This window comes from Babylonia areolata, chromosome 25, assembly GCF_041734735.1.
Source record: "Babylonia areolata isolate BAREFJ2019XMU chromosome 25, ASM4173473v1, whole genome shotgun sequence".
NCBI lineage: Eukaryota > Metazoa > Mollusca > Gastropoda > Neogastropoda > Buccinidae > Babylonia > Babylonia areolata.
The window spans coordinates 5,548,856-5,575,970 of record NC_134900.1 but is presented as its reverse complement, the minus strand read 5'-3'; the positions used below and the strand labels follow the sequence as shown (position 1 = coordinate 5,575,970).

General features: G+C 46.1%; 1 protein-coding gene across 1 annotated transcript in view; it reads left to right on the top strand.

The window, feature by feature from the left end:
- LOC143299876 (universal stress protein YxiE-like) overlaps window positions 1–24,852 on the top strand; it is a 72,404-nt gene extending 47,552 nt beyond the window's left edge. The window contains exons 2-4 of the mRNA XM_076613369.1: window positions 20,715–20,801; window positions 22,455–22,546; window positions 24,607–24,852. Coding sequence (XP_076469484.1) covers window positions 20,715–20,801; window positions 22,455–22,546; window positions 24,607–24,819 — 392 coding nt within the window. The 3' untranslated portion in view covers window positions 24,820–24,852. The remainder of the gene's footprint in view (window positions 1–20,714; window positions 20,802–22,454; window positions 22,547–24,606) is intronic.
- Window positions 24,853–27,115: the final 2,263 nt, after the last annotated feature.

The following is a 27,115-nucleotide window of genomic DNA, read 5'->3' as shown; positions in this document are numbered from 1 at the left end:
GATCGCAGTAATGGAATAGTCTTGAATGGGGTTGAACGGAGATTGTGAAATCGACGTATTAAAAAAAACCACCAAAAAAACCCAACCCCAACTTGCTTTCATTTTATCGTTAGATTTCTCATGTTCAGATCGACTACCAGACTCATGTCTTTGGAGGTTCATCCGTTCAGGTCAGCAGATAGGTTCTGTCACACAACACAGTTTGCTAGTGAACACTGATAAACACTTGACAGTAGGTACAGGCAAGCTGGTTTCAGTCTTCTTCTTCTTCACACACACACACATACACACACACACACACAGATACACACACACACGCCTCCTCCCTCCCCCCCCCCCCCCCCCCCCCCCCCCCCCCCCCACACACACACACATGCAAAACACCACGTGGTGAATAGAACGATATCACGAACGTAATCCTTCATGGTTTGTTATGCAAACTTCCTGCACATTTTATTTTTCTTATCTCTCCCTTTCTTTCTTTCCTTCTTTCTGTACGCCAGCTCTGTTTAAACTTGCCAGTTCACTCTTGTTTGTTTTTTTCCAGTGGTTATTTTTTTTTTTGGTGTGTCTGCACGAACCGTCCGTGGATTAATTCATGTCGTCTGGTCCTGATCTCAGACAGATGGACCGGACATGAACTCCAGCCATGAACTCCAGCCATGCCAGCTGCCCCCAGGGGAAGGGACAGAGGGGGAGAGGGGGGGGGGCTAGTGGGGGATGGGGGTGGTGAAGGAAGTGGGGGAGGGGGTGACAGAGGGGAGGGGGTAGTGGGGAAATGGGGATGGTGAAGGTGAAGGAGGAGGGGGTTACAGAGAGGGGGGGAGGGGTAGTGGGGAATTGGGGGTGGTGAAGGTAGTGGGGGAGTGAGGGTTACAGAGAGGGGGGGGGTGGGGTAGTGGGAAAATGGGGGTGGTGAAGGTAGTTTGGGGGAGGGGGTTACGGAAGGGGGGATAGTGGTAGTGGGGAGAGGGGGGTGATGTCGCTGAACAGCTTCCATCTTCAGAAGTATTCTCGGGGAGGGAGGAGGGGGGGGAGTACTGTTCGTGCATGTACTGTTACTTCTCCCTGGGGTGTGGGAGGGGGGTGAGGTGGGGGTGGGATGAGGCTGTGGGGGGCGGGGGGGGGGGGGGGTACAAACAAAACCATTTCCTCCTCTCAGGATCAGTTTATTTGTTCAAACACCATGACGCGAGAATGAAGCTTAATTTCTGCTGGGTACAGGGCAATACACAGGGAGTTCTAACATCGATTCACGCCTTCTCTGGGGGACCCGTTCAGCATGACAGGAGTCTGCGACAGCTACCTCGTTCTACGTGAACGTGGAACACGCTGAAGTCCGTATTGATCAGTCTGGCATTGCTATCGAACACAAATCACTCTCTCTGTCTGCACTGTCGGACAAAAGTCGGTCACCATTTTTAACTCACGGGAGGAGTAAGCTCCAGCTGGAGCCAGTTGCATTGCTCGGACGGAAGAGCCTAGTATGGTCGTAACCCGCTACTAACTGTGTGTAGTATGGAACTGACCAATGGCGTAGTTCGGTCAACGTATAGGCATTTAGTCACGTGTAACTGTCAAAAAGTTAGAACCAAGCAATGCAACTGGCACCAGGACATTAATTCAATACCTTGTTTAACTCATTCAGTACGGTCAGTCCTCTCTTCTCCTCTACACAGACCCCTCGGATGTCCAGTGGGTGTCTGAATGACCCAACCTTTAGCTTCCGTCGTCAGAACTGTGGTATTCTTTGTCAACATTCACCTCTTCAGTGTAAGAGCCTTCCGCTTGCAATATTTTGATGATGGTAATTGGGATGAAACGCTGTTAACGTCGTCTCTTTCGCCGTTCGTATGGAGAGAGTTAGTTCAATGGGATACACAAGTAATTCCAAGTCGAGGTAGCACAGATGTAGTGCCTGGCAAATCGTTTATAGCCAAAGCTGTGGAGAAAAGCAAACGCTAAACCAGTGAAGCACAAGTGAGCGTAGGAACGTTTGGGTATCAACGGCCAACACTTGGTGTTTAATTCATAGTGTCGAGCCGTACCTGGGCGGGATTTTATTTTTCCCACGGGGTGTTGTTTTTGCTATTGAGAGAGATTGTTTTTAGTGCCGAGGAAACGTGAGCTGGCCGCTGGCAATATTATTTGGCTTTCGCAAACTTGTGAAGTTATTTTTTTTCTGTATTGACGTCATTTTTTTTTCTTTTTTTTTTCTTGCTGCCCCCATCGTCTGCGCCGTTTCAGTGGCATTACTCCCACGCCGCTCATTTAGATTCCCCCATACACGGCCACACCCGGGTTCATCTGTCGCAGTTCCAGCGTCGGCAGTTCACGTCATTATACTTATTGTTGTTATCTCTCCTTTGGCGAGAAATTAGTCTGACGAACGGAATGGTCATTTTTCAGGGTTTTTTGTGCAATAAGAAGGGCAGCTGCCATTGTGTTCAGTTTTCTTTTCCCCTTCGTTTATCAAAAATCATCCCAAGAGTGGGTGTGTTTTTTTTTTTAATGTAACAAATTTTGTTTATGGAGTGTTGTCAGCCGTTTCTGTAACCCTGTGCGGCTATAAACAGTGAGAACCATAATATTCCGGCAGCCGTGGCCAAGTGGTTAGCTATAGAGAAAAAATACACGACAACAAACAAAGGAGCAAAACAACAACAAAAACAACAACAACAACAACAACAACAAATCCCAACAGAGGACTGGAAGAGAGCAGAAAACGGGAGGGGGAAAGGTCACGTTTCGCTGAAGTCTCGTACATCGCGCTCTGCTGAGACAAGTTTTGTCTTCTTCTTCTTAGTTTTTCTTCTTGTGGTTTTTTCTCCTCCTCCTTCTCCTTCTCCTCCTTCTCCTCTTCCTTCTCCTCTTCTTCCTCCTCCTCCTCCTCCTCCTCCTTCTCTGAGGGGGAGAGAGAAAGAGAGAAGGGTTGAAAACACACACACACACACACACACACACACACACACACACACACACACACACACACACACGAGAGAGAGAGAGAGAGAGAGAGAGAGAGAGAGAGAGAAAGGGAGAGAGAGAGACAGAGACAGAGAGAGACAGTGAGAGAGAACGGGTTAAACAAACGTGAACCAGTTCGGAACGAAGTAAAAAAACGTCGAACAGATTCAGGCTGGAATCCGATCATGCCTTTGGGGACGGTATCGAGAGAACGTCATTAGTTCTTTCTCTTTGTCCCCCCCCCCCCCCCCCCCCAATCTCCACTCAGAGAAGCAAGCTCTACTATTATACGTTCCGTCAACAAGAGGAAAAGAGGCTTGGCTCCGGAGTCGATGGGAGAAACTTTGAGCAAACTGTGTCTGACTTGATCTTGTGAATGTCCGTGTCCTTCTCTTTACACAACGACTGGGGGGGGGGGGGGGGGGGGGAGACCTCTGGGAGGTACAAAGAGGCCATGGAGGCCGAAAGAAGCGCTTCAAAGACACTCTGAAAGCTTCTCTGAAGGCCTTCAACATCAGCCACGACACAGGAGAACTGAATGCAATGGACAGACCAAAGTGGCGTTCAGCTGTCCACAAAGGCGCCAAATCCTGTGAGGCCAACAGAATCGCTGCAGCAGAGCAACGCAGACAGGCCAGGAAAAGCAGTGCCAGCAAGTCCCCGACAGCCGCCACCATCCCCTGTCCACACTGCGTCAGGACCTTTCCGGGCGCGGATTGGCCTGACCAGTCATCTGCGCACCCACAGAGCCCAACCCACCCACCCCCAGGATGACTAGATGGTCCTCGTCGATCCCGACGGACAACCCACACAGGGAGAGGGTGTTGGAAGGTACCGTGGAGGCTTTTAGAGAGAGTGAGACAGATATAGAGGAATTGAGACTGAGAAGATAGAGAGAGGGAGAGAGAGGGAGGAGAGAGAAACACACACACACACACACTCTCTCTCTGTCTCTCTCTCTCACACACACTCGCACGCACACAGCCACACACACACACACACACACACACACACGGAGAGAGAGAGAGAGAGAGAGAGAGAGAGAGAGAGAGAGAAACATACACACACACACACACACACACACACACACACACACACACAGAATGAATAGCCATTATTCGGAATGCTGTCTTTGATCGGAGAGGCACGCGATGATGGACCATCAGTTTGCACGCTTTGGATCGGGAGAGCGCGTCCGCTCCGCTGATGATAGTGTTTCTGAAAGACCTGGGCTTGTCCAGAATGATTATACGTGTATATTACGCCCAGAAATACGGTCGGCGCTTTTCGTTACGATTTATCGTGATCAGTAGGCCGTGATAAAGGCAGAGAAAGCTGGAAACTTTGGATTTATAATTATCATGAACGTTCCACAATGAAACGCTGATCGAGGTAGGCCGCTTAAGACAGAATTCATCCGTTTGCAGCTCACAAATTTCGGTTCGACTAAAACTTGTTTCTGATGGTGAGCTAAAATATGATTTGGATGGTTGTGTACATGCACTGGTAACGCCCACCCCGAGTCGACGGGCGCAATAGCCGAGTGGTTAAAGCGTTGGACTTTCAATCAGAGGGTCCCGGGTTCGAATCTCGGTAACAGCGCCTGGTGGGTAAAGGGTGGAGATTTTTCCGATCTCTCAGGTCAACATATGTGCAGACCTGCTAGTGCCTGATCCCCCTTCGTGTGTATATGCACGCAGACAATCAAATACGCACGTTAAAGATCCTGTAATCCATGTCAGTGTTCGGTGGGTTATGGAGACACGAAAATACCCAGCATGCATGAACCACGACAGAGTCATCGGCAAGTCGATGTTGGTCGTGTAACGGAAAGAAGAAGAAGAAGAAGAAAGAAGAGTGATGGCCTAAAGGCAACGCGTCCGCCCAGGAAGCGAGACATTCTGAGAGCGCTGTTTCGAATCACGGCTCAGCCGCCGATATTTTCTCCCCCTCCACTAGACCTTGAGTGGTGGTCTGGGCGCGGGTCATTCGGATGAGACGATAAAGCGAGGTCCCGTGTGCAGCATGTACTTAGCGCACGTAAAAGAACCCACAGCAACAAAAGGGTTGTTCCTGGCCCTGGCAAAATTCTGTAGAAAAATCCACTTCGATAGGAATTGATAAAACTGCACGCAGGAAAAAAAATATTAAAAATGAGTGGCTCTCCCTGAGGAGAGCAGCCCGAACTTCACACAGAGAAATCTGTTGTGATAAAAAGAAATACAAATACAAATATCTCTCCCCACCACCACCACTTCAACCCCAGGAGTTTACTGGTTTTGTTGTTGTACAGCAGGGTTTTGTTGTTGTTTTATTGTTGTACAGCAGGGTTTTGTTGTTGTTTTATTGTCGTACAGCAGGGTTTTATTGTTGTACAGCAGGGTTTTGTTGTTGTACAGCAGGGTTTTGTTGTTGTTTTATTGTCGTACAGCAGGGTTTTATTGTTGTACAGCAGGGTTTTGTTGTTGTACAGCAGGGTTTTGTTGTTGTACAGCGGGGTTTTGTTGTTGTTTTATTGTTGTACAGCAGGGTTTTGTTGTTGTACAGCAGGGTTTTGTTGTTGTTTTATTGTTGTACAGCAGGGTTTTGTTGTTGTACAGCAGGGTTTTGTTGTTGTACAGCAGGGTTTTGTTGTTGTTTTATTGTCGTACAGCAGGGTTTTGTTGTTGTACAGCAGGGTTTTGTTGTTGTTTTATTGTTGTACAGCAGGGTTTTGTTGTTGTACAGCAGGGTTTTGTTGTTGTTTTATTGTTGTACAGCAGGGTTTTGTTGTTGTTTTATTGTTGTACAGCAGGGTTTTGTTGTTGTACAGCAGGGTTTTGTTGTTGTTTTATTGTCGTACAGCAGGGTTTTGTTGTTGTTTTATTGTTGTACAGCAGGGTTTTGTTGTTGTACAGCAGGGTTTTGTTGTTGTTTTATTGTCGTACAGCAGGGTTTTGTTGTTGTTTTATTGTTGTACAGCAGGGTTTTTGTTGTTGTACAGCAGGGTTTTGTTGTTGTTTTATTGTCGTACAGCAGGGTTTTGTTGTTGTATAACAGGGTTTTGTTGTTGTACAGCAGGGTTTTGTTGTTGTTTTGTTGTTGTACAGCAGGGTTTTGTTGTTGTTTTGTTGTTGTACAGCGGGGTTTTGTTGTTGTTTTGTTGTTGTACAGCAGGAATCACGCTTGATCGGTAAAGGTTTTGCCTCTTGTTTTTGATTGGATTCTCTTTTTTATTTCTTGTTCGTTTCCTTTTTTTTTTTTTTCGTTTCCAGTCATCAGATTGCCCACACACCTTAGGGACCTCCTTACCTTTCAGACTGAAATAAAGAATGAATTCGGAGTGTCCCTGTGCAGTCTGCTGAATAATGATGAAAAAATGAAGTGTTCCCTTTTGAGCAATACTGAGAGAAGATCGTCATTCCTTTCTTGTGTTCATTTTTGTTGATATTTCCCACGGAGGTTGGAATGCGTATGAATTCGTTTTAGTCTGGGGCGGCTGTCTCAAAGTCTGGAGTTGTTTAGTGACAATCTGGGAGTGTATTGTTTCGTGCAAGTGGATGTTCTCCATACGACTGAACGTTTACTATTTCATTTTTTTGTTGTTGCCACGGGATGTTTTACACATGACTGAACCTTTACTATGGAGGCCCTCAAGGGGTTGTATATGTTTTTTTGTGTTTTGTTTTTGTGTGTGTGTGTGTGTGTGTGTGTGTGTGTGTGTGTGTGATTCTTGTTCAGACAGTGTACAACGCTATTGCCTCGAATACTCGCATGGATCCGTCGGTTAATAAATGATTTATTTATTGTATGGTTTTGTATTGCTCGTTGTCACAACTTATTCATCTGTGTAAAATTCGGTCCGCTCTTCCTGGGGGATAGTGTGTCACCAAGTACAGCGCCATCCTTTTTTTTTTTTTTTTTTTTTTTTACGAGGATGTTTTTTGTTGTGGTTTTTTTGGGGGGTCAAAGTGGGGGGGTAAGGGGGGGATGGTGGGGGGTGAGGGGCGGATGGTGGGGGGTGAAGGGGGGCGTGGGGGGGGGGGGTAAAGGGGGGATTGTGGGGGGTGGGGAGGGGGTAAAATCCTGGTGCCGTGTATTACTAGTATGGGGACGCGAACCTCGCGGACACTCAGCTCCCTCCCTAATCTGGCACCACATCACCACCACGGGACCACCACCACCACCACCACCACTCCCTCTGCTGATGACTGTGATCACCTGGTGGAGAGCTCCTCACGCCACACAAAACATCCACTCCAGCCCTGGCTTGGCGGGCCTGAAGGGCACGTCGGCTTAATAACACGGGAGGCCGATTCGTCGTGCGGCTCTTTGAGCGGTTGTGTTTAGTGGGATGGAGAAGAGCTTCCGTGAACGGCTGTGAAGCGACTACTGTCATCGCATTAGTGCCAGCGGCGACAGGCGTGGGGAAGAATGCTGTGTGTATGGGTGACGTTCTGAGCCTTGTATGACTTAACTCGAGGTCAGATATTACGTTCTAAGCCTTGTAAGGCTTCTTAACCGAGGTCAGATATTTACGTTCTAAGCCTTGTATGACTTCTTGACCCAGGTCATGTGTTACGTTCTAAGCCTTGTATGACTTCTTGACCGAGGTAAAATGTTACGTTCTAAACCATGTAAGACTTCTTAACCGAGGTCAAATATTTACGTTCTAAGCCTTGTATGACTTCTTGACCCAGGTCATGTGTTACGTTCTAAGCCTTGTATGACTTCTTGACCGAAGTCATGTGTTACGTTCTAAGCCTTGTATGACTTCTTTACCGAGGTCAAATGTTACGTTCTAAGCCTTGTAAGACTTCTTCACCTTCACCTTCACCTCTCCCGTAGTCTGGGTTCAGACCGTTGGGGCACCGCTGCTGACCTGGCCACCACCCCTCTCCACTCTTCACGTTTTTCTGATTTCCTCAGGGCGTCACCGAGCGTCAAGCCTGTCCACCCCCGGATGTTGTCTTCCCATCTCTTCTTCTGCCGTCCTCTCCTTCTGCCTCCTTGTACGGTGCCTTGCAGGAACGTTTTGGCAAGACCAGATGATCGGGAGATGTGTCCATACCACCTAAGTTTGCGTTTTTTCACTATGGACAGAAGGTCTTCGTAGGGTCCAATACTTTGCTTGATTCTGTTCTTCACTTCCGTGTTAGTGATGTGGTCTCTGTAGGAGATGCCAAGTAGTCTACGAAAGCATCTCATCTCGACAGCTTGGATTCTTCTCTCGATGTCCGCAGTCAGGGTCCAAGTCTCGCAGGCGTAGAGCAATATTGATATAACCAGGGAACGCATCAGTCTGATTTTTGAGCTGAGAGCGATGTTTTTGTTGTTCCAGATGGTGTTCAGCTTGTTGAGTGCCATTGTTGTTTGGGCAATTCTCGAGAGTACTTCTGGTTTAGATCCTTCATCTGACACGATTGCTCCCAGATATTTGAAGCTGTGGACTGTTTTAAGCTTTTCGTCGTTGACTTTGATGTCAATGCTGATGCCGTTGGTGTTGTTAGTCATCAGTTTGGTTTTCTCCGCACTGATTTGCATTCCATACGATGTGGAGGCTTTGTCTAGATGTTTGACCAGGCTTGCCAGTTCTTCTTCTTTTCCAGCCAGTCCATCAATGTCGTCGGCAAAACGTAGGTTTGTGATTGTTCTGCCGCCTATGCTGACTGTTCCTACATGCTCTTCCAGTGCGTCAGTCATTATTCTTTCTAAGAAGATGTTGAAGAGTGTTGGGGAGAGTAGACAGCCTTGTCTCACTCCGACTGTGGTTCTGAACCAGTCCCCGATGCTATTGTTGAGGTAGACGGCGCTGGTGGCTTTGTCATAGAGGTGCTGTATCAGTCTGATCAGGTTGGCGTTGATGTTGTACAGATTCATGGTAGCCCACAAAGCTGCATGCCAGACCCTGTCAAATGCCTTCTTAAAATCAATGAAGACGTGGTAGAGGTCTTGTTGGTGTTGATGGTACCTCTCACATAGCAACCTCAAGTTGAAGATTTGTTCAGTTGTGCTCCTTCCTGGTCTGAAACCTGCCTGTTCTTCAGCAATGATGTTTTCTGCTTGTGGTTTCAGTCTGTTAAGCAGGATCTTCAACATGACTTTGCTGGGATGACTAATCAGGCTGATGGTGCGGTAGTTTTGACACTCCTGGAGATTGCCCTTTTTGGGGAGGGTGATGATCAGTGATTGTGTCCACGGTGTGGGCCATTCCCCTGTTTGCCAGATCTTGTTGCAGATTTTCAGTAGCACATCTATCATAACTTCACCCCCTGCTTGGACCAGTTCTGATGGGATGTTGTCCACTCCTGCCGATTTCCCTTTTTTCAGCGATGCTATTAAGACTTCTTGACCGAGGTCAAATATTTACGTTCTAAGCCTTGTATGACTTCTTGACCGAGGTCATGTGTTAGATTCTAAGGCTTGTATGACTTCTTGACCGAGGTAAAATGTTACGTTCTAAACCATGTAAGACTTCTTAACCGAGGTCAAATATTTACGTTCTAAGCCTTGTAAGACTTCTTGACCGAGGTCATGTGTTACGTTCTAAGCCTTGTAAGACTTCTTGACCGAGGTCATGTGTTACGTTCTAAGCCTTGTAATAAGGTTTCTTGACCGAGGTCATGTGTTACGTTCTGAGCCTTGTAATAAGGCTTCTTGACCGAGGTCATGTGTTACGTTCTAAGCCTTGTAATAAGGTTTCTTGACCAAGGTCATGTGTTTCGTTCTGAGCCTTGTAATAAGGCTTCTTGACCGAGGTCATGTGTTACGTTCTAAGCCTTGTAAGACTTCTTGACCGAGGTCATGTGTTACGTTCTAAGCCTTGTAAGACTTCTTGACCGAGGTCATGTGTTACGTTCTAAGCCTTGTAAGACTTCTTGACCTAGGTCAGATGTTACGTTCTAAGCCTTGTAAGACTTCTTGACCTAGGTCAGATGTTACGTTCTAAGCCTTGTAAGACTTCTTGACCTAGGTCAGATGTTACGTTCTAAGCCTTGTATGACTTCTTGACCGAGGTCAGATGTTACGTTCTAAGCCTTGTATGACTTCTTGACCGAGGTCATATGTCCGGTATGACGGTGACAACCAGAGAATTGGTATCAGGACAGCATGAGCCAAGACTCAAGATGTTGCTTTTTTTGCTTTTTATTTTCAAGACTTTATTTGCTCGTTAACAGGAATGTGAATGACGCATAACCAGTTATAATTAGTATCATGAAGAAGAAGACTGAAGTCGATACAATTATAATGGTTACAGGTCAGTCACATAAAGCTTCTCAGTTTTGTTTAGAGTAAAGAACGTTCCTAAGTCTATCGACTATCTGGCTCCATTATCTCTCTTTAGATCTCTTTATCTCTCTGTCTCCCCCTCTCGTTATCTCTCTTTAGATCTCTCTCTCTCTCTCTCTGTCTCCTTTATCACTCGTCCTCTCTGTCTCTGTCTCCCTCTTCTGTGTTCCTCATCGTCTATTTCTTTTTTTTTGGTCCTTTCGTGGGCCAACGCAACTGGTAAACATATCCCCACGGTGAAAAGGTTTTGTGCTCTCTCTCTCTCTCCCCGAAGTTTAGCCCTCGTCAATAAAGATTATCCCTCTTGTGTCTTCGATCTCTCTCTCTCTCTCTCTCTCTCTCTCTCTCTCTCTCCCTCCCTCCCACTTATTCTCTGTCTGTGTCTCTGTTTCTCCCTATGTCTCTCTCTCTCTCTCTCTCTCTCTCTCTCTCCGTCGAACACACACACACACACACACACACACACACACACACACACACACACACACACACACACAAACACACACACACACTCACACACATACAACACACACACATACAACACACACACTAACGACGATAGCTCTCACAAAAGCGCCTGTCCAAGATTGATCTTTCTTCATCAAACAAAGCTCCTCACAAGACGTGCAGGACTTTTAACTGGGAACAGCTATATACTGCTGATGGACTAGTCAGGAAGCGTTGCGGTTTTTGTTGCAGTGTTGCGTTGTTCGTTTTGTGTGTGTGTGTGTGTGTGTGTGTGTTTGGAGGGGGGGGGGAAGGGGGGAGGGGGGAGGAATGGGGGGGGGGGGGTTCTTGTGCACCACTTATGGCGTTCCAGTCGACCACACACACAAATTCACACACACACACACAGACAACACACACACACACACACACACACACACACACACAGACAACACACACACACACACACACACACACACACACACACAGACAAGACACACACACACACACACACACACACACACACACACACCACAAATTCACACGCACACACACACATTCAAACACACACACACACAGACAACACACACACACACACACCACAAATTCACACGCACACACACACATTCAAACACACACACACACACACACACACACATACAGACAACACACACACACACACACACCACAAATTCACACGCACACACACACATTCAAACACACACACACACACACACACACACACACACACACACACACACAGTACACACTACACACTACACGCTACACTACACTACACTACACTACACTACACTACACTACACTACACAACACCTCACGTCTCACTCGGGACCCAGATGAAAAGAGTGTAACTGATCGTCTCACTCTGGGGGAGGGGACAAAACCTTTGTCTGGACAGTCGCTGTCGGTCTGGCGACGTGTGATGGCTTTGTTTAGCAGATCTATAACAAAGGGATCACGCCGTGATTGACTGCTTGATTTGCAGGGATCAGAGAGAGAGAGAGGGAGAGAGAGAGAGAGAAAGTGGCAGAGAGAGAGAGAAGGAGAGAGAGACAGAGAGAGAGGGAGAGAGAGAGAGAGAGAGAAAGTGGCAGAGAGAGAGAAAGTGGCAGAGAGAGAGAGAGAGGGAGAGAGAGAGGGGAGAGAGAGAGAGAAAGTGGCAGAGAGAGAGGGAGAGGGGGAGAGAGGGAGAGAGAGAGAGTGGCAAAGAGAGAGGGTGGGAGAGAGGGGTGGTAGGAGAGAAAGTAACAATTTCAAAATTCTTTCTTTTCGATGATAATCGATAAAACTGGGGAGAGAGGGAGAATGAGAGAGAGAGGGAGAATGAAAGAGAGGGAGAGAGAGAGAGAAAGAGAGAGAGTGAGAGAGAGAGTGAGAGAGGGAGAGAGAGAGAGAGAGAGGGAGAGAGAGAGAGGGAGAGAGAGAGTATCGATTAGGAATTATTTATTTTCGAGGTTAATCGATAACATGAAAAGTGAAAGGGAGAGAAGGTACAAAAACATTGCACGGTGAACAGAGTGGTTAACTGCGTCAATAAGGGTTTCGCTTGCGCGCTGCTTTTTCAAATCACTCACTGATTTGTTGGGGCTGTGTGTGTATGTCTGTGCGTCTGTGCGTGTCGGTGGCTGAGAGTAAACCACACAAGCTTTTTATGTATTGAGTATAATTTCAAAATGTAATGTTTAAGATGAGAAAGATCAGTTTAAAGCAAATTAAGTCCCCTAGCATTAATTACAGATTAACTTCCCCTTTTTTTTTTACTATCTGCACCAAAGACATGCAAAAATAAATAATAACTTCCATGGTAAGCAAAAGAAGTTGCTGTTTGAACAAAAAATGATAATAAAAATGACTGCTCTTGTTGTTGAGTCAGAATATCAGATCAAAGTGCCAAGTTTAGAGAATAAAAAAAAGTATATATAAATATAACAGTAAATTCAGTTTGCATATAATTTGGCTTCTTCTTTAATTTTTTTTTGGTGCCCATCCCAGAGGTGAAATATTATTTTAAACAAGATGACTGGAAAGAATTGGATTTTTTCCAATTTTTATGCTAAATTTGGTGTCAATTGACAAAGTATTTGCAGAGAAAATAGCAATGTTAAAATTTACCACGGACACACAGACAGACACACACACACACACACTTGTACAAGCACACACACAGACACCCTAAAGCATCCCCCCATTCTTTTCCCCCCTCCCCTTAAAAAAAAAAAAAAAAAAAAAAAAAAAAATCAAACGGAAACTGTGAACACTTGAGAAAAAATAGAACAGTCAGCTTTGTCAGTCGTGTCAGCGTTAAAAAAAAAAAAAAAAAAAAAAAAAGGGAGGGAAGTGGGGGTTGGGACACCCAGAGGCAGACTGAAGCCAGAACCCACACCCCCTCCTTGTAAATGTCATCATCGGTGTCATCTGTCACCCCCAACCAACCCCCCATTCTTCACTCCCCTTCTCCGTCCACCACCACCTTTACTCCCCCCACCGCCACCACGCCATGCCTCCTCCCCCCCCCTCCCTCCACCAAACCTCGCCCTCCTTCCCTGCCTCCCTACCCCTCCTCCCACCTCGCCGCGCCACGGGATAAATATTCCTTTGGGTTGCCAACACCACTCGTTGTATTGCGATCCATCAGTCGCTTTGTGTGATTTGTTACGCAACGGAAAGGCAATGTGAAGAGAAAAAAATGATTGATATTTTTGTTTATGTTTAGTGTTCACTGTTTCGTCGTGTTTTGTGTTGCTTTGTGTTTGGGGTTGTATTGTGTGTGTTACGTTGTGCTGTTATTCTGCTATGTTATGTGGTGTTGTAGTTCGTTGTGCTGTTATTCTGCTATGTTATGTGGTGTTGTAGTTCGTTGTGCTGTTATTCTGCTATGTTATGTGGTGTTGTAGTTCGTTGTGCTGTTATTCTGCTATGTTATGTCGTGTTGTAGTTCGTTGTGCTGTTATTCTGCTATGTTATGTGGTGTTGTAGTTCGTTGTGCTGTTATTCTGCTATGTTATGTCGTGTTGTAGTTCGTTGTGCTGTTATTCTGCTATGTTATGTCGTGTTGTAGTTCGTTGTGCTGTTATTCTGCTATGTTATGTCGTGTTGTAGTTCGTTGTGCTGTTATTCTGCTATGTTTCGTGGTGTTGTAGTTCGTTGTGCTGTTATTCTGCTATGTTTCGTGGTGTTGTAGTTCGTTGTGCTGTTATTCTGCTATGTTTCGTGGTGTTGTAGTTCGTTGTGCTGTTATTCTGCTATGTTTCGTGGTGTTGTGATCCTGCTGTCTTCTGCTGTCAGCGCTGTGGTGGTGTTGTTGTTGTGTTTGGTTTAACAGGATGTAGGGAAGAAAAAAACAACAGACAAACAAACAAACAAAAAGACTCACACAACTCCTTCCGATAATCGAAACGCGAACCCCTCATTTCCCAGTCAGGCGCGCTATCCGCTGGGCCACCCCCCCTCCCTCCCTCCCTCCCTCCCTCATCCCTACCCACACCACTCCACTCCACTCCACTCAGCAAGAGAAACGCAATGCTATCACCTGAATGATGAACTGATGATCAAAGTGTAAGCTGCATGTTCTCTCGGGGACAAAAAAACACACAAAAATAAAACAACAAGAAAGGCAAAGCCTTCAAAACTCACTTGTGATGCACTTTAAAAAAAATTCCAAGCTTTTTATGTATTGAGTATAGTGCATTTACTGTTATATTTATATTTTTTGTATTCTCTAAACTTGGCACTTTGATCTGATATTCGACCCAACAGAAGATCTGTCATTATTATCATTTTTTGTTCAAACAGGAACTTCTTTTGCTAAGCATGGAAGTTTTATTTATTGCAAACGTTTTGGTGTAGACAGTAAAACAAGGGAAATTACTCTGCTGGGAACTTAGTTTGCTTTAAACTGATCTTTCTCATCTTAAACATTACATTTTGAAATTATACTCAATACATAAAAAGCTTGGATTTTTAAAAAAAAAGTGCATCAGAAGTGAGTCTTGAAGGCCTTGCCTCTCTTGTTTCAAAATGTAATGTTTAAGATGAGAAAGATCAGTTTAAAGCAAATTAACTCCACTAGCATTACAGAGTAATTTCCCTTTTTTACTATCTGCACCAAAACGTTTGCAAAATAAATAAAATTTCCATGCTTAGCAAAAGAAGTTCCTGTTTGAACAAAAAATGATAATAATGACTGCTCTAGCTGTTGGGTCAGAATATCAGATCAAAGTGCCAAGTTTAGAGAATACAAAAAATATAAATATAACAGTAAATGCAGTTTGCATATAATTAGGCTTCATTCTTTCTTTTTTTTGTGCCCATCCCAGAGGCGCAATATTGTTTTAAACAAAATGACTGGAAAGAACTGAATGTTTCCTATTTTTATGCCAAATTTGGTGTCAACTGACAAAGTAGTTGCAGAGAAAATGTCAATGTTAAAGTTTACCACGGACACACAGACACACACACACACACAGACAACCGAACACCGGGTTAAAACATAGACTCACTTTGTTTACACAAGTGAGTCAAAAATCAACCGGCGTCTGTCGAGGCATTTTTAAATTAAACCTGTCTGTGAGCCGTGTTTAGCTATCTGCGAATGGGATCAATAACAATCGATTTTGCTCGGGTGTGATTTTATCATCTCTACCCCCCCCCCCCCCTCCACCCCCCCGCCCGCACCCCCCCACCCCCTCTCTCTCTCTCTCTCTCTCTTAACAGACTTGATACTATCGAAAAGGTTCATTCCTTTGCATGTAAACGTTTTTTGAACATACCACTTAGAGTACCAAACAAGTTTGCATACTGAGAATTAGGACGTTATCCACTGTATATAAATAGTGCTGTAAGGTGTATCAGGTACTGGTTAAAGTTGTTGAATATGAATGTGCACCGATTACCCAGACAGGCATATTTGATGTTGTTTAACGTGGTCGATATGGGACATAAGTGCTAGGGTTTTTTTTGGTCAAAAATACTTTATTTAGACTTGGATTTGGGTATGTCCGGTTGCAACAGGGCGGTGGCTGTGAGCAAGAAGAAGACGACGACGAAGAGGAAAACGAAGAGGAGGAAGAAAAGGAGGAAGAAGAGGAAGAAGAGGAGGACGAGGAAAACGAAGAGGAAGAAGAAAAGGAAGAGGAAGAAGAAGAGGAAGAGGAAAACGAAGAGGAAGAAGAAGAAGAGGGAGAAGAAGAGGAGGAGGAAGAGGAAGAAGAAGAAGAGGAAGAAGAGGAAGAGGAGGAAGAAGAGGAAGAGGAAGAAGTCGAGGAAGATGAAAACGAAGAGGAAGAAGAAGAGGAGGAAGAAGAAGAAGAGGAGGAAGAAGAAGAGGAGGAAGAAGAGGAAGAAGAGGAAGAAGAGGAAAACGAAGAGGAGGAAGAGGAAGACGAAGAGGAAGAAGAAGAAGAGGAAGAGGAAGAAGAGGAGGAAGAAACGGAAGCGCAAGCAGAAGCGGACAAAGTGACAATTTCTTCAAAGCTGCTCCTGTTTCAGAAGCTGTGATTGCATCAATGAATATAAAACAAAACTATGCGAAATCAAAGCGCGCAATTTTTTTTTTTAAAGACTTGATTTATATTGTCTTGTGTATTGAAAAGGATAACGTTCTCCCTGGCCCATGATAAAAAAAATGATAATGGAACACTGAAAAATCTGAAGAAAACGGTTTTTATGGACGACAAATTTATGATGTGATTGTGTGTGTGTGTGTGTGTGTGTGTGTGTGTGTGTGTGTGTGTGTGTGTGTGTGTGTGTGTGTGTTTGTGTGTGTTTGGTGTGTGTGTGTGTGTGTGTGTGTGTGTGTGTGTGTGTGTGTGTGTGTGTGTGTGTGTGTGTGTGTGTGTGTTAAAATTGTCCATTATACTGTAGTTCTTACTTGTGTTTCTGGCAAGACTTTTTCCTCTTCTCTGTCTCTGTCTCTGTCTCTCTCTCTCTCTCTCTCTCTCTCTCTCTCTCTATATATATATATGTATGTGTGTGTGTGTGTGTGTGTGTGTGTGTGTGTGTGTGTGTGTGTGCGTGCGTGCGTGCGTGCATATGCGCGCGCGCGCGTGTGTGTGTTTCTCATCTCCACCCTTCCTCTCTCTCCCTCTCCCTCTCTCTCTCGCTTGTCACACATGACTTTTGAATAGTTAAGTCTTTATGATTATCTTTGTTATCACCATAGGAAGAAACGAAAAAACTGTAACGTTTGATAGATTTATGAAATGCATATTACGATCAATTTGTTTCAAACAGACTTGCAAATAAACGAACAGTAGTGACAGCAACCTTTCTTTTCACTTGTAACAAAGACGAATATGATAGGTAGTCGCGCTTTGATGTAAAAATGATTTTTTGGAGAGAGAGAGAGAGAGAGAGAGAGAGAGAGAGAGAGAGGGGGGTGGTGGGGGTGGTGGTGGTGATGGTTGTTGTCATTATTAATTTTTGTAATATCCATACTAGAATGATGCTTCCTTTAGTTAATTCAGCAAACCTGCAACTGTTTTGGAGCATGGATTTTTTTTGTTGTTTTTTTTATGTAATGTACGTGGGCTGCGCTTCCATGTATACCTGCATGCAGTCTTCCGTCCTTCGTCATACACGGTCAGACACGTAAAAGCCCACTCCTGTACATTCGAGTGAACGTGGGAGTTGCAGCCCTCGAACGCAGAGGAAGAAGACGACGAAGAAAAACGAATCGAGCAGTCAGTCTTCTTCTTCTTCTTCTTCTTCTGCGTTCACTCGTATGCACACGAGTGGGCTTTTACGTGTATGACCGTTTTTACCCCGCCATGTAGGCAGCCATACTCAGTTTTCGGGGGTGTGCATGCTGGGTATGTTCTTGTTTCCATAACCCACCGAACGCTGACATGGATTACAGGATCTTTAACGTGCGTATTTGATCTTCTGCTTGCATATACACACGAAGGGGGATCAGGCACTAGCAGGTCTGCACATATGTTGACCTGGGAGATCGTAAAAATCTCCACCCTTTACCCACCAGGCGCCGTCACCGTGATTCGAACCCGGGACCCTCTGATTGACAGTCCAACGCTTTAACCACTCGGCTATTGCGCCCGTCAAGCAGTCAGTCAGTGTCGGTCAGGCAGAATGCTGGGTGGGGGTGGGGGGGTGGGGGGTGGGAAAGAACCAGGGTGTGGGGTTTGGATGGGGGGTAGGTGGTAGGGGAGACGATCTGTCTGGCTCCATCCTGTTGTCTCCCATAGATCTCCAGGTAATCGCGGTGTCGTTCTGTTCACTCAGCCAGCTGTGATGAAAGGGCTTTTCACGAAATCGATCGTCTTGGTGGAGAAGGACAGTGCGGCATTGTGTGTTCTCTCTGTCTGTCTGTCTGTCTGTCTGTGGGCCGCTGCGGCTCTCCTCCCCCCCCCCCCCCCACCCAAAAAAAAGCTCCTCTCTACCTTCCCTGTTTTCGTCCATAGTTATTTTTCTCCCCCGTCTGTCTCGGGAGACAATGGAACTCTGCGCCTGGTTCGGTTTAAGTTGTTGGAGTTGCAGTGCCTGCTGTGGCTGTACAGTCCGATTCTGGATCGGCAGGCTCTGTTGCAGTTGCCGCAGGTGAAAATCGCGCCTGGCATTCTGTTAAACGTGTGTGTGTGTGTGTGTGTGTGTGTGTGTGTGTGTGCGTGTGTTTGGTCTTTCATCCTCTGGTTTCAGAGTTATTCTTGCGTGTGAAAGTTGGGTGTGGAAGTTGGGTGTGGAAGTTGGGTGTGGAAGTTGGGTGTGAAAGTTGGGTGTGGAAGTTGGGTGTGGAAGTTGGGTGTGAAAGTTGGGTGTGGAAGTTGGGTGTGGAAGTTGGGTGTGAAAGCGTTTTGATTTGTTCCCACACAAGATTGAGCGCTATGTGAAATATATTCATCATTATTATTATTTTCTAAATTGTTACCATTTTTTTCTTTATCATCATTATCATGACAGTAACAAGCGACATTGATAAGTAAAGGAAAAAAAAAAGAATATATGAATATAATATAAGGGTTGTTCCTGGCAAAATTCTGTAGAAAAATCCACTTCGATAGGAAAAAACAAATAAAACTGCACGCAGGAAAAAAAAAAAAAAAAAAAAAAAAAATGGGTGGCGCTGTAGTGTAGCGACGCGCTCTCCCTGGGGAGAGCAGCCCGAATGTCACACAGAGAAATCTGTTGTGACAAAAAGAGATACACATACACATACAAGATACGGTGCTTCACTCAAGAGGTACCTCGCACCATGCCGGTGTCAATGGGAACCAGACGTTGGCTTGGGAAGTTATCATAGCGGAGAGGCCTCCGGGGGCCTCCTTCCTATGGAGTGATGGCCTAGTAGAGGTAACGCGTCCGCCTAGGAAGCGAGAGAGAATCTGAGCGCGCTGGTTCGAATCACGGCTCAGTCGCCGATATTTTTCTCCCCCCTCTACTAAGACCTTGAGTGGTGGTCTGGACGCTAGTCATTCGGATGAGACGATAAACCGAGGTCCCGTGTGCAGCATGCACTTAGCGCACGTAAAAGAACCCACGGCAACAAAAGGGTTGTTCCTGGCAAAATTCTGTAGAAAACTCCACTTCGATAGGAAAAACAAATAAAAGTGCACGCAGGAAAAAATACAGCAAAAAAAAAAAAAAAAAAGGGTGGCGCTGTAGTGTAGCGACGCGCTCTCCCTGGGGAGAGCAGCCCGAATTTCACACAGAGAAATCTGTTGTGATAAAGAGAAAAAGAAATACATATGCTGAGTCCTGGACACAGTGAAGACTATGAAGTCACTGCCCCGTGAGTAGGATATGGGACCTTCAGCCTTTATCAGTTTATTATTTTATTATTATTATTATTATTATTATTATTATTATTATTTTTTATTCGTTAACTTGTCACCGAAAGGACTGACAAGCACGTCGGGTATATGAGTAGACCAGGAATCTGCTCAGTTTCACATCCCTCCCCCACACCCCCACCCCACACCCTCAACTGCCTCACTTGTTTTTGTTTTATTTATTTATTTATTTATTTTATTTATTTTTTTTTTTTTTTGCTGTTGCTGTTGAAGCAGATGTGATGTGACGTGTACAAATCAGTCTGAGTGCTTGGATCGCTCCCTGAAACTGAAACTGAAACTGTTTTGCGTCATGCTCTCTCTGTGTCTCTCTCCCTCTGTGTGTGTGTGTGTGTCTGTCTCTCTCTGTCACTCTCTCTCTGTCTCTTTCTGTCTCTCTCTCTCTGTCTCTCTCCCTCTGTCTCCCTCCCCCCCCCCTCCCCCCTCTCTCTCTCTCTCTCTCTCTCGCTCTCTGTGTATATGTACAATGATAAAGTTGTGTTTCTCTGTTCGTTGTGACGGTAGAAGAAGCGATAGTGACAGCAGCAGCGTAACGAAAAGAAACCAACACTGATGATGATGATGATGATGATGATGATGATGACGGTTGAACATTAATTGTACGTCTATTCACTAAAAAGAAGAAGAAAGACGTCCATTCACTAAAGAGAAGAAGAAGAAAAGACGTCTATTCAGTAAAGAGAAGAAGAAATACGTCTATTCACTAAAGAGAAGAAAAAAGACGTCAATTCACTAAAGAGAAGAAAAGAAGTCTTTTCACTAAACAGAAGAAGAAAAAAGACGTCTATTGACGAAAGAGAAGAAAAGACGTCTATTCACTAAAGAGAAGAAGAAGAAAGACGTCTATTCACTAAAGAGAAGAAAAAAGACGTCTATTGACTAAAGAGAAGAAAGACGTCTATTCACGAAAGAGAAGAAGAAGAAGAAAGACGTTATTCACTAAAGAGAAGAAGAAGAAGAAAGACGTTATTCACTAAAGAGAAGAAGAAAGATGTCTATTCAAAGAAGAAGATGATGAAGATGAAGATAAAGACGGAGATGAAGATGATGATGATGATGATGAAGAAGAAGAAGAAGAAGAAGAAGATGATGATGATGATGACGACGACGACGTCAACGACAACTACACTACTGTTACTACAACTGCTACTACTTCTACTACTGCTACTGCTACTGCTACTAATGCTGACTGTCCCTCCCTTGCAGGGTACCTGAACCACGTTCACAGGCCGGAATACAAGCTGCACATTGTGCACGTGCCAGAGTATTGGGGTGACGTGGGCCGCGTCATACGTAAGTGGCAGCTGGCGGTGACGTCAGTCATGACGTCAGTACAGCGTGCTTAGTAGCCATAATCATGATTTTTTTGTTTGTTTGTTTTGTTTTGTTTTGTTTTGTTTTGCCTCAACAAATAACCTTCCTTTCTTCTCCGTCAAAATAACACACTACACGTTCAATATGTAATGGGAGACAGCTTCTAATTGATTGCTTGATTTCTGAAAACAAAAAAACAAAAACAAACAAACAAAAAAACAATAACAAAAAAACAAAAAAACAAGACACATTCCGCAAGGAAAGTGGCGGAAATTGAAAGAAAAAAGAAAAAGAAAGAAAGAAATGCACAGATACACACACACACACACACACTCACTCACTATACGCACACACACACACACACTACACACACACACTACACACACACACTACACACTACACACACACTACACACACACACACACACACACACACACACACACACACACACACACACACACACACACACACACACACACACACACACAGGCGAAGAAAAAAAAAACCCAAAAGGAAACAGACAGACAGAGAAATTGATCAGTACGCATAAAAGTCTTCGTGTAACCTTTGTGTGATGGATTTGTTGCAAGGCGTCTGAAGTGTGTGAAAGACTTGTGATGGCCATTCACATACTGCTTTTGACAGCTAACCTTTCTTCGGATGTGTCTGTTGTGTTCAAGGGGAAGAAGAAGTCATTGCAAAAAAAAAAACAAAAAAAAAAAAAAATCTTCTTCTTCTTCTTCTTTCTTCTTCTTTTTCTGCTTCTTCTTCTTCTCCTCCTTCTGCTTTTCCTTCTCCTCCATCTTCTCCTTAATCTTCTTCTCCTTCTCCTCCTCCTTCTGCTTCTTCTACTTCTCCTCTTTCTTCTCCTTCTTCTTCTCTTTTTGTTGTTGTTCTTCATACCTGTTTGCTTCTGTCTCTGTCTCGCTTTCTCTGTCTCTGTCTCTGACAAACACACACACACACACACACGCGCGCACGCACGCACGCACGCACACACACAGACACACACACACACACACACCACCACCACCACCACCACCACCACAACAACAACAACCACCACAACAACAACCACAACCACAACCACAACAACCACAACAACCACAACCACAACAACCACAACCACAACACCAACCACAACACACACACACACACACACACACACACACACACACACACACACACCATCACCACCACCACCACCACCACCACACACACACGAGAAGTATCTTAAATATTGTTTTTATTGTCAATGTGTATGAAGGACGAGGGAGGGGGGGGAGGGACGATTATTGAAGGTATGGGTGGTGAATGTGTGTGTGTGTGTGTGCGTGCGTGCGTGCGTGCGTGTCTGTGTGTGTGTGTGTGTGTGTGTGTGTGTGTGTGCCGTATGGGCAGGTGGGTGATTGTATGTATGTTCTGGTTCGCCATTTATATACTATGTTTTCACAAGTGTGGGCGTGTGTGTGAGTCTGTGTGAGTAACTTCGCGTGATGCTATGTTCTGGATCACCATTTATAGTATCTCATATTTGTGTGTGTGTGTGTGTGTGTGTGTGTGTGTGTGTGTGTGTGTGTGTGTGTGTGTGTGTGTGTGTGTGTGTGTGTGTGTGTGTGCTGCCACGCACAGCGCCCAGCAAGGTGCACGAGCTGGTGGAGCAGACGAAGGCCATGACGGACAGGCTGCAGGAGAACTACCTGGAGTGGGCCATGAACCATGGGGTCTGTGCTTTGATGTGATGGTGTGGGGGTGTGGTGTGGTGTGGTGTGTGGTATTGGTGCTCGGTTGTGTTATGTGATATGGTGTTGTGTTGTGGTGTGGTGGTATGGCCGGTGTTGTGATGTGCGGTGGTGTATTATGTGGTATGGTGTTGTGTTGTGTTGCGTTGTGTTGTGTGGTATGGTGTTGTGTTGTGTTGTGTTATGTGTTGTTATGTTGTGTGGTGTGGTATGGTGTTATGTGGTGTGGTCTTGTGTTGTGTGGTATGGTGATGGTTTGTGTTATGTTATGTGGTGTGGTATGGTGTTGTGTTGTGTGGTATGGTGTTGTGTTGTGTGGTGGTGTATTATGTGATATGGTGTTGTGTGGTGTTGTGTTGTGTGATATGGTGTTGTGTGGTGTTGTGTTATGTGATATGGTGTTGTGTGTTGTGTGGTGTTGTATTATGTGATATGGTGTTGTGTGGTGTTGTGTGATTCCTTGGCTTGGACTGGGTCCTTGCGAACTTCTCTCTCTCTCTCTCTCTCTCTCTCTCTCTCTCTCTCTCTCTCTGTGTGTGTGTGTGTGTGTGTGTGTGTGTGTGTGTGTGAGAGAGACAGACAGACAGACAGGAAAGAAGGAAAAACAAAAACAAAAAAACAACAACATTAGGAGGAAGGTAGCAGAATGGTTAATTAAGATGCTCATTTGCCAATACAGTTCGCGAGGTTCTGGGTTCGATTCTCCACCCCCCCTCTCCCCACCCCTCCCCCTATTAAGTTTGAATGGAAAAATCAGAACTGAACGTCTAGTCAGTCATAACGATGAGACGATAAACCGAGGTTCCGTGTGCAGGATACACACTTGGCGCACTGACAATGCCGCTGTGTCCCCAGTTCCAGAAGAGCTCTGCTTCCTGTGCACTCCTAATAGGTACTGGGACATAATGGAATCGATTTTTGCAAAAAATAAAACAAAGCGATGCCGTTACATCCTTGTTTCGTTGCGCTCCAGCACTGGGCATTACTGGAACTGGGCCCCCCCCTCACAGAACCTGGAATCGGCCTCACTCACAGCCTGTTCCTTTAGATTCCAGTCCCTCTAGCGACGACGCCACAGATATCTAGCCAGGGTATGCAGCTCTTAGCACCAGACGAAGAAAATAGACACCTCTCCCACACACAGCCCCGCCCTCCCCCACCCCCGGAACATGTTGCTTGATTAAAGCTAAGGCTGATGTGTTGTTGGATGAGACGACGAAACCGAGGCCCGTTGTGCAGCATGTATTTTTAGTGCACGTAAGAGGACGGACCCGCGGCAATGACAGAGTTAATTCTGGTAAAAAAAAAAAAATCTGTTAAAAAAAAAAAAATCATCATCAACAACAAAAAAACCCCACCAAGATAGTAAAACAAAACGCACTTCAGACAGGAAAAAAGAAAGATGATTACTCATTGTGTCAACCTCCTGGCCAGGAGTTGTTGTTTTTTTAGTCTATCGTCATCTACTGTAAGTTCTTATTTGACTGAAATTTCAGTACCCTGTATGGTACGCATGTTCACTTCTGTTTTTGTTGTTGTTGTTTTTTTGTTGTTGTTTTTATGTTGGTGTCTATACAAGGAGTCTGTGATTGCACGAGTTCATAAGTTCCATGTTGATTGATATAAAGTAATATTAATGGAGCTTAGAGCTTGGTCTTAAACCGCGAGGATAGGCGCTACATAAGTATCTATACATTCATTCGTTTATCGATTGATTGATTGATTGATTGATCCATCCATCCATCCATCCATTCATTCATTCATTCATCCATTCATCCATCCATCCATCCATCCATCCATCCATTGAATCAATCATTTTTATTCATTCATTCATGATAAAGCGTTTTTGATTTGATTTGATTTCTTTTCTTCTTCTTCTTCTTCTTCGTTCACTCGTATGTATGTACACGAGTGGGCTTTTACGTGTATGGCCGGGTTGTTTTTTTTTTTTTACCCCTTGCCATGCAGGCAGCCATACTCCGTTTTCTTCATGGGGTTGATTTGATTTAATTCGATTCGATTGGATTGGATTGGACACACAGGTGCAGGACGCCAAGTTCGCCCACCCTCACGGGCAGGAGGCCTGGCACGAGATCATCAAGTACGCGGAGAAGGTGGGGGCCGGGCTGATCGTCATCGGGTCCAGGGGCCAAGGGAAGCTCCGCCGCACCTTCCTGGGCAGCGTCAGCGACAGCGTGCTGCACCACTCGCACGTGCCCGTCCTCGTCTGTCGGAACAAGGACGCCGAGGTGTGACTGAGTGGTGGAGGGGGGTGATGGAGTGGAGAGAAGAGAAGGGAAGGGACAGAGAGAGGTTAGGGGGGGAGAGAAGAGAGAGAGAGGGTGGGGGTGGGGGAGAGAAGAGAGAGAAAGGGTGGGGAAGAGAAGAGAGAGGGAGAGAGAGAGGGGAGAGAAGAGAGAGGGGGAGAGAAGAGAGAGGGGGAGAGAGAGAGAGAGGGGGAGAGAAGAGAGAGGGTGAGTGGAGAGAGAGAGGGGGAGAGAGAGGGGGGAGTGAAGAGAGAGGGGGGGAGAGAGAGAGGGGGAGAGAAGAGAGAGAGGGGGAGAGGAGAGAGAGAGGGGAGTGAAGAGAGAGGGGGAGAGAGAGAGGGGGAGAGAAGAGAGAGGGTGAGTGAAGAGAGAGAGGGGGAGAGAGAGAGGGGGAGAGAAGAGAGAGAGGGGAGGAGGGGAGAGAAGAGAGAGGGTGAGTGGAAAGAGAGAGAGGGGAGAGAGAGAGAGGGGGAGAGAGAGAGGGGGAGAGGAAGAGAGAGAGGGAGAGGGGGAGAGAAGAGAGAGGGTGAGTGAAGGAGAGAGAGGGGGGGAGAGAGAGAGGGGGGAGAGAAGAGGGGGGAGAGAAGAGAGAGGGTGAGTGATGAGAGAGTATGGGGGAGAAGAGAGGGGAGAGAAGAGAGAGAGGTGAGAGAAGAGAGAAGGGGAAGAGAGAGGGGGGAGAGTGAGAGGGGAGAGAAGAGAGAAGGGGGGAGAGAAGAGAGAGGGGAGGAGTGAAAGAAGAGTGGGCAGAGAGAGGAGGTGGAGTGGAAGAGAGAGGAGGGGAGAGGAGAGAGAGAGGGGAGTGAAGTGAGAGGAGAGAGAGAGGGAGACAAGAGAGAGAGGGGGAGAGAAAGGAGGGTGAGTGAAGAGAGAGGGGGAGAGAGAGACGGGGGGAGAGAGAGTGGAAGGAAGAGAGAGGGATGAGGGGGGGAAAAGAGAGGGTGTGAGTGAAGAGAGAGAGGGGGAGAGAGAGGGGGTGAGAAGGGAGGGGGTAGAGAGATGAGGGAGAGCGAGTGGGGGAGAGAGAGAGGGTGAGAGAGAGGGAGAGATGAGGAGAGGGAGAGAGAGATGGGGCGAGAGAAGAGGGAGGGAGCGAGTGAGAGAGGGGGAGAGAGAGAGGGTGGAGAGAAGAGAGGAGGGAGGGAGAAGAGAGAGAGAGGGGGAGAGAGAGAGAGCGGGGAGAAGAGAGAGAGGGGGCGAGGAGAGGAGGGGAGAGAAGAGAGAGAGGGGAGAGAAGAGAGAGGGAGGGAGAGAGAGAGGGGAGAGAAGAGAGAGAGGGGGAAGAGAAGAGAGAGAGGGGGAGAGAGAGAGAGGGGGGAGAGGAAGAGAGAGAGAGAGGGAGAAGGGGACAGAAGAGAGAGAAAGAGAGAGAGGAGAGAGAGGGGGGAGAGAAGAGAAAGAGGGGAGAGAAGAGAAAGAGGGGGAGAGAAGAGAGAGAGAGGGGGGAGAGAAGAGAGAGAGAGGGGGGAGAGAAGAGAGAGAGGAGAGAAGAGAGAGAGAGGGGGAGAGAAGAGAGAGAGAGGGGGGGAGAAGAGAGAGAGAGGGGGGAGAGAAGAGAGAGGGTGTGAGAAGAGAGAGAGGAGAGAACAGAGGGGGAGAGAAGAGAGAGAGAGGGGGGAGAGAAGAGAGAGAGGAGAGAAGAGAGAGAGAGGGGGAGAGAAGAGAGAGAGGGGTGAGTAGAGAGAGGGGGGAGAGAAGAAAGAGGGGGGGAGAAGAGAGAGGGAGAAGAGAGAGGGGTGGAGAGAAAGAGGGAGGAGGGAGTGGGCTGTTGGAGGCGGTTTCGGTCGAGAATTCCTTTTTGAGGAGAGAAAAGCGTTGTTGGAGAAAGAGGTGTGATTTGGGGAGGTTCCCCCCCCCCCCCCCAAAAAAAAAAAAAGAGGGGGAGAGGGATGGAGGCGGATCGTTGAGAAAGTTCGTTTTTGAGGGGGGGGGGAGAGAGAGAGAGAGAGAGGGGAGTGTTGCCTGGTGGAGAAAGAGGTGTGATTTTCGGAGGTTCCCAAGAAGGAGAGAGAGGGAGAGAGAGAGGAGGGGGGGGGGGGGTGGAGGCGGATCCGGTTGAGAAAGTTCTTATTTTTTCTTCTTTTTTCTTCTTTTTTTTTCTTTTCTTTTCTTTTTTTTTAAGGAGAAGAGAGGGAGAGTTTGTTGACGGAGAAAGAATTAGGTGATGGAGGGAAGGAGAGAGAGAGGGAGGTGTTGGTGTTGGTGTTGGCTTGTGTCTATTGATTAAGGAATTGTTGTGACGTCGACGTATTTCTGTTTGTTTGTGTTTACCTGTTCATTATAT